This window comes from Prunus mume, linkage group LG2, assembly GCF_029339155.1.
Source record: "Prunus mume cultivar Tortuosa linkage group LG2, ASM2933915v1, whole genome shotgun sequence".
NCBI classification, from domain to species: Eukaryota; Viridiplantae; Streptophyta; class Magnoliopsida; order Rosales; family Rosaceae; genus Prunus; species Prunus mume.
Genome location: NC_142699.1, coordinates 40,083,871 through 40,091,890, shown reverse-complemented (window position 1 = coordinate 40,091,890; position 8,020 = coordinate 40,083,871). Strand labels below are relative to the sequence as shown.

At 36.1% G+C, this 8,020-nt stretch overlaps 1 protein-coding gene across 1 annotated transcript; it reads right to left on the bottom strand.

Moving 5' to 3' along the window:
• Nucleotides 1-1,764: 1,764 nt before the first annotated feature.
• Nucleotides 1,765-3,691, bottom strand: LOC148920338 (uncharacterized). The gene is made up of 4 exons (XM_089044337.1): nucleotides 3,548-3,691; nucleotides 2,908-3,166; nucleotides 2,755-2,822; nucleotides 1,765-1,951 (listed from the first exon to the last, which is right to left on the bottom strand). The coding sequence occupies exons 1-4, from the start codon at nucleotides 3,652-3,654 to the stop codon at nucleotides 1,765-1,767; spliced, it is 621 nt and encodes a 206-aa protein (XP_088900463.1). The 5' UTR covers nucleotides 3,655-3,691.
• Between the last annotated feature and the right edge of the window lie 4,329 nt (nucleotides 3,692-8,020).

Here is an 8,020-nt window from a genome sequence, read left to right as displayed (position 1 = left end):
AAATAAGCTTATTTGAGGATCCTCAATGGAAGCTCTCTGTATATATATATATAAGTATACTTTTCGTTTTTTCAAAGGATACAGACTGTAATAATAAATGTTGTCCTAGCATAGCATGGACTTCTTTTGTAACTAAGAAAAAAATTTATCATTGAATTAAAAATAAATAAATAACCTTTTTAAAAAAATAAAATAAACTGGCGTTTAAAAAAAAAATTTATTTTTAATAAGATGGTAAGAAAGTTGTAAAATAAAAAATAAAAAATTCAATACATTTAATAAGTATAAACTTGGAAAACAAAATTTAGCTTGTGTAATGAATTTATAACATTGTTTTAAGTGTATTGACATTGTTTTAAGCGTATAAAAAGTGACACATGTCATGAGTAAAAGGGAGAATGTTAAAAAGAAGGTTGCTAGCATTTTTGAACAAAAGGTAAGGAAAATGGGAATGATAAAACGTGACTATAAAGGTATTGTGTTAAACATAACTATGACGGTATTATGTTCATGTAAGAGTAATATGGATTTGTACCATGACAGTGAAGATTGGCCATGGGATAATAACATTATATTGCTTGGCACCGTGTCCAAGCAAGTCAAACACTATTTCTCCTTGTGTCTTAAAATTTATGATGAGTACACCCTATGATCTAAATATACCCTAATATTTAGATCAAAACATAAAATTAACTAAGTATACCCTATTTAACTACCAAAAATACCCACTGTACGCCTATTTTCTTCCATATCGATATCTTCCTCCTTTCATCCCATTAAGCAATTTCCAATCAAACCAGTAGAGAAGATTTGCAAGTCCAAGCTGTAGTGTTGTTATTCCATGTACATCCGAGGACAAATTCTTCGACCAGCTCCAAATAGTAAAAACTCAAAATTCTGCCCTTTATAATCAATGGAACGCCATCAAACCTTTCGATAAATTCTTCGAGTCCTTCCAAGACTCAAGGTCTCGTGCAATTGCCCAGCCATTGACAAAGACAAGTGTTTTTGGGTCAATATCAGAACCTTGGATTTTGAAATGAGACATGGTTTCTTTTGGAATAATCATTGGAGCTAGAAGATGCAATCGAGTCTCTTTGATTATCATCTTGACGTATTGAAGCTCATCTGTATCTCATTCACTAATTTTTCCTTTGTGTTTCCAATGCATCTTCTAACTTCTTCTTGGGCTTTCTTCATCAGTTTCTGTTTCCTAGCTAATTTTGCCATCGCCATGTCATTGTAGTTGCACTGGTATCTATTCCACCTAAAAATAAATTATGATTCACGAAAGTACCATGAGATTTGTATGCATCAATGAATTACTAAATAACGATAATCAAATAGTTGGGGTTAATACTAAGGATTTTGGATGTAGGATTTTTTGTTCACATTTCATTAGAGTTGAATATGGTGAATAAAGTGTACATAATAAAATTACATTTGTTTCACAATTCAATATATATTTTTTGGTCATTTTATATTTTGAGTAAAATTGTAATTCAATAAATAATTTGATGGTGTGGTAGGGTGTACTCAGTTAATTTTAAAGTTCATTTAACAACACCCTAAAATTAACATTGTGGGACTCCGTGACTCACCTCGTCTTAAGAGTCATTTCATTTGAATCCTTAACTCCTTCACGTGCCTTTTCTTGGAAAAAAAAAAAGTCCATGCAATAGTCAAGCACTATTTCTCCTTGTGTCTCAACATTTCTAACGAGGAACACAATAAAAGAAAAAAATTAATTAACATTGTGGAACTCTATACACCACCATTAATCAATGTCCACAAAGAGTAGAAACGTACACACCATAAAAATTTCAACGAAAAGGATGCTAACCTTATTCCTAGAATCATTTCATTTGACTCCTTATCTACTTCACTTGTCTTTTCTTGGAAAACATTTCCATGCAAGTTGAGCACTATTTCTCCTTGTGTCTCAACATTTCTGATCAAGAACACAATAAAATAGAAAAATTAACATTTTCAAAGTCTATACACCACCATTAATCAATGCCCCCAAAGAGTAGAAACACACACCATAAAAATTTCAACGAAAAGGATGCTAACCTTGTTCTAAGAATCATTTCATTTGACTCATTATCTACTTCACTTGTCTTTTCTTGGAAAACTTTTCCATGCAAGTTGAGCACTATTTCTCCTTGTGTCTCAACATTTCTGATCAAGAACACAATAAAATAGAAAAATTAACATTTTGAAAGTCTACACTACCATTAATAATGTCCCCAAAGAGTAGAAACACACACCATAAAAATTTCAACGAAAAGGATGCTAACCTTGTTCTAAGAATCATTTCATTTGACTCATTATCTACTTCACTTGTCTTTTCTTGGAAAACTTTTCCATGCAAGTTGAGCACTATTTCTCCTTGTGTCTCAACATTTCTGATCAAGAACACAATAAAATAGAAAAATTAACATTTTGAAAGTCTACACCACCATTAATAATGTCCCCAAAGAGTAGAAACACACACCATAAAAATTTCAACGAAAAGGATGCTAACCTTGTTCTAAGAATCATTTCATTTGACTCATTATCTACTTCACTTGTCTTTTCTTGGAAAACTTTTCCATGCAAGTTGAGCACTATTTCTCCTTGTGTCTCAACATTTCTGATCAAGAACACAATAAAATAGAAAAATTAACATTTTGAAAGTCTACACCACCATTAATAATGTCCCCAAAGAGTAGAAACACACACCATAAAAATTTCAACGAAAAGGATGCTAACCTTGTTCTAAGAATCATTTCATTTGACTCTTCATCCACTTCACGTGCCTTTTCTTGGAAAAAATTTCCCTGCAGAATACAATAGAATTCATAAACTCGTTTAAACAAGGAAAGGAAATACTAATAAGCGTAGATATCATGAGCAAGTGCGAACCTCCTCAAATTCAATGTGGTATACGTTTCCTTTTTGGTAAAGGGCTTTCATATTTCTCTGCCACTTGTGCTGATCCACTTTAACTAAGCCATGCCTCCTTGAAAAAGGAATCTGCTTCCCAAATTGTAGGTCTTCACCTCTAATCATGTACCCGTTTCCTACTCCCGGCATGTTAAAATCAGCAGGGTTTCTGTTAAGTGTGGTCCCATTACGATTGTTAGCTTCCAATTTGTGTAGCATTGGATACATATATATAATTCTGGTACATCATAAAAACTAAAGGGTAATCAAAACCATGAGCAAATATACTCAGACTATAGGGTTTTGAAACATGTTAAAATTCTAATAGGACTTTTAGATCTGCAAATCAAATAACATCGATTAAATCACCAAACCAGTTCTGGTTACAATAACGAATAAATTTCCTTTAAATTTAGTGGATGTTTTTACGGCATAGGATGATTTGTTAAAAGAGACTTCAGATTCTAGAAAAAGAAAACTAAATCTAGAAAAATTTAATAATAAACGAGTGAAATTGGAACATATTTATCAAAAGGTGCTCCCAATTTTCCAGATCTGGATCTAAACAATCATGATTGACACCCTAACAGCACAAGGTTATTTAAAAATAGAATTCTACCTCTGGTAAATCATCGATGCGATTTTGAAGCCTGGATCAGACTCTCCAGTTCTAGTATCATCTTTCTCTTCCTCTTGGCCTTCAGAAAACTCAGATGCCTTCACCATTTATCTCTCTCTCTCTCTCTCTCTCTCTCTCTCTCTCTCTCTCACAGAGGAACCCCCAAACCTAAGAAAATATGAATTAGAACTAGAGACGGCAGAAGGGTTTTTTTGCTGACACATACCACCTGACTGCTCTTTAGGTTATTTTTATAGATGAAATGAAACCATGGGCTGTTTTGTGTCTAGGATGGTGGTTTTGAAAATACCATGGGCTTTTTACTCTTTTTAGTCTGTTGAAAATACTATGGGATGTCTTTGGCCGGTAAAAATATTTGAACTACAGGCCTCCTGACTCCATTCTCGTGTCTTCATCTTTATCTTTATACTTATAATCTGGTTCATTTATGAACAAATTAAAATTCCCTCAATTTCCGAAAATTTGTGTTTAGAAATGTTTGGAGTGGAACCGATAAACTACAGCTAGAATAGAAATGTTGTTAACAATGGTTATACATAATTCGATAGTTTTCATGTACTATATATTTTAACGGTACGTAGAACCACAAAAACAATAAAGGGTGGTACGTAGTAACCATGCATGAAAATGGTGGTGATGGCGGTAGTGATTTGTTGCACTAATGACACTAGTCAATTATGGAATGCATTTATACCCTAACTTTTTCAGGTAACCAATAACAACCAAATATGCACTAACAGGTTTTTAGCTTAGTGGTAAGAGTATTTGCTTGCATGTTAGTGGTCTCAGGTTCGAACCCTAATGAGGGGCGGACCCAGTAAATTTCATAGTGGTGGGTTAAATTCTTTTTTATGGAGAATCCATTGTATTACATTATTTTTTTCTTCTTAAAAACAGGTTTACATGGTTAATTGGCTCTAGGCTATAGGTTTTCATTTTTTTATATGCAAATGAAATGAGTGGTTGCAACTATTCTTCAATTAAAAAATTTTAAATTTTACGGGAGTACAAATAGAAGTATAAAGTGCAGTCATATAGATCTACAATTGCACAATCACAAGCCAACCATTCAACAAAACCAAGAGTCAACTAGACTATATAGAAGCAGAGATCAAGTGAATAGATTAAACTAGAAAAAGGAAAAATCATCAATAAAATCCAAAATTTAACACCCAAACCATAAAAAACTAACAATAACAATTGAAATTAGAAATTAAACAAAAAGTAAGATAGAAACTTACAAATATTAAAGAAACCATTGCATATAAGTTAATACAATTTTTAAGAGGAGGAGACCTACTACTTCTAAGCTCTCAAGTTCAAATATAAAGTTATAGCTTACATGGATAGGTAATAGAAAAACATGACGTTCGATGTGAGTGGGTGCCTCTAGAGATGAAATCTTATCGTTGGGATAGGCTAATGTCAACAAAGAGGGGTGGACTATTTTTAATTAACTTGGGTTTGACTTACAAAATTAACTCTAATTTTTTTCATCTCCAAATTTAGCACTGGGCTGGAGCCTAGTCTAGCTCATACATAGATCCGCCCTTGACACCTTGCATCTCCCATCCAAAACTTTGACTAAAAAAAATTGACCAAGCACGCTAGAGTTACAAGTAGGGTTTGTATGGGAGTACTTCTGAGAGGGCTAAAAGCGCTTTCTAACAACCAAAAACACTTATAACTGTGTTTGATAGAACAATTTAAAAGCACAAATGGATCATAAAATAATGTTATAGAGAAGCATCTAGTAGGCGTATTTTCAGGAAGCATTTGGATTTTTAGCTAAAATTTCGATGATCTTCTAATAAAAGAGCGTATGAGAATAAGTTATCTATGTAGAAGCACTCCCAAATCGGTACTCAGAAAATAAAACCTAACTTGTTGTTTTCATGTTAAGTAACACTAGTCTTACTTTTTTTATATTAAAAAAAATTATTTCTAAATACTAGTAATTGTCTAAATTATTAATCTGCTTGTAACGACCCGGTCCTAAATAAATGGGTAAGTATTAATTTATTCAGATAAAAGATCATTTTACCCATATAATATTTTATGAGGTTTAAAGTTGAATTTTTGACCGGAAAGGAATTTTGGAATTTCGACTGTGTCGTTGCGTAGAGCACGGCAAGATGAGTCCGTAGACATGTAGTAGGCTCGAATCAGAATTGAAACGAAGAAGTTACGAGCAAAACATCACCAATGGCACAACCGTAATTAGTTTGAAAACGAGTTGGATAAAAATCTGATTTTCCTTCTCTCTCTCATTCTCTCTCTCCTCCGATGGTTCGGACACCCCGCATCGTTTCACCCACGGCCATTTTTGGTCACCGCCGACACGGAGCACCACCGCCACTGACGTCGGGTTCGAACCTTCGCCACCCTAGCACCTTTCCCAACCATCACCGATGTCACCACCACGAATCCGGAAAAGTAGTGAGAAGTCGTCGATTTTTGATTGTTTTTCACCGGCCGTTCTCCATCATCCGCCACCGTTTCGGACTAGTGAGGTATGCTTTCTACCTATTTTTCACGATCTAGATGATGGTTGTGTAGGATTGCATCAATTTTGAGCGTAGATAGCTTGATTTTCGAATTGGATTTTGGCTGATTTTGGGATCGCGATTCTGTCCACTTCCGGTCAGTTTTTGGGGTAGGTCCAAGAACAAAAGTGGTTCCAAATAGAGTGTTTTACCTAGGGTAGGAAGCTGGGTTCCAGTTTTGAAGATTTCCGGTTGCCGGAATTTGATCAAGCCACCTACGCTCTACCGGCACGTGTGGCGGCTCGTGGGCCACTTGTTGGCAGGTCTTTGAGTCCTAAAATTATCCTCATGTAGTCACGAGCACGACGGTATGCTCGGATATGAATTCGGATATCATGTGATTGCCGATCGGATATCACATATTGTGCGTTATCTGTGTTTGATAGGTTTGAACCGTTGGATCGTCGTGAAGTTGATATATGATAATCTAGATATACTTAGGATCATGTAGGATTCGACGGATCGTAAAACGGAGTCCCGGATACTTCGAAAATGCCAACTTTAGAGCTAGGTTTACAGTAACCGTCCGATCGTTAGCGAGCAGATAGTCCGATCCGGACCAAACTTGCAGGACGTGTATTCTAAACATTGTAGAGCCTATAGGAACTTTCGGATCTGAATTTGGACGTTGTGGGCCCCTTGGGCCTGTTTGACCAAGTTTGGGTAGTTTGACCCTTGGTTGACCGTGAGTCTTCCGATGTAGTTTTACCTTCTTAAAAGGATTATGATGACCCTAGTGACAGGTCTTGAGCATTGTTGAGTTATGTTGATTATGTGGGAATAGGATATTAATTTATTGTTTTAAATTGGGGGATTATCGGATGCTATATTGTGGTTAAGGTTTATGCTATTTTGAAAATTATTATTATATATATATATATATATATATATTATAAAAATATAAAGATGTTTGATTACACTGTAAGTACCATCCTGTGATTGTGAGGTTTCACGTGGTGTAGGATTTTCCGGCGTTGAAACATACCTCATACATGGCGTTGGATGTTCCGGAGTATGGGGAGATTATGTAATATGAGATGATAGGTCACACTTGGCGTAGGATTTTTCGGCGTGTTGACAGACCCCATACGTGGCATTGGATGTTCCGGGGTATGGGGAGATTATGTGATTGTTAGGTCCCACGTGACGTAGGATTTTCCAACATGAGGACAGACCCCATACGTGGGGTTGGATGTTCCGGCTTATGGGGAGATTATGTAATATGAGATGATAAGTCACACATGGCGTAGGATTTTCCAGCGTATTGAAAGACCTCACACATGGCGTTGGATGTTTCGGCGTATGAGGAGATTATGTGATTGTTAGATCCCACGTGGCGTAGGATTTTCCGGCGTGACGACAGACCCCATACACGTGGCGTTGGATGTTCTGGCGTATGGGGAGATTATGTAATATGAGATGATAGGTCACACGTGGCGTAGGATTTTCCGTCGTGTTGACAGACCCCATATATGGCGTTAGATGTACCGGCGTATGGAGAGATTATTTGATTATTAGGTCTCGCACATGTCGTGGGATTCTTCCGGCGTGTGAGATATGCTCCATATGTGGTGTTGGATTTTCCGGCATATGGGGAGATTATGTGATTAACAGAGAGATGAATAAAGGTATTGTATGTGGTTGGAATAGGGATTTAGAAGAAGAACTGTGTGTGGCTTGATCCCTCAGTAAGGGTACGTAGGCAGCCTAAGGTAGTGCCTAGGTGCAGCCGCGTACTAAATTTTACTTATGTGTTGTGATTGTGGTCCAGTTGGGTTTGAAAGCCATTTTGGATTGTTGTACGCTTCGGGCTGAGGCCTTAAACTAATTGTGTTGGTGTTAGGATGTTAGACGTCCCATGTTGGAAATTTGGGATGTTAATTTATGTTATTTGTCGTGGGCATCC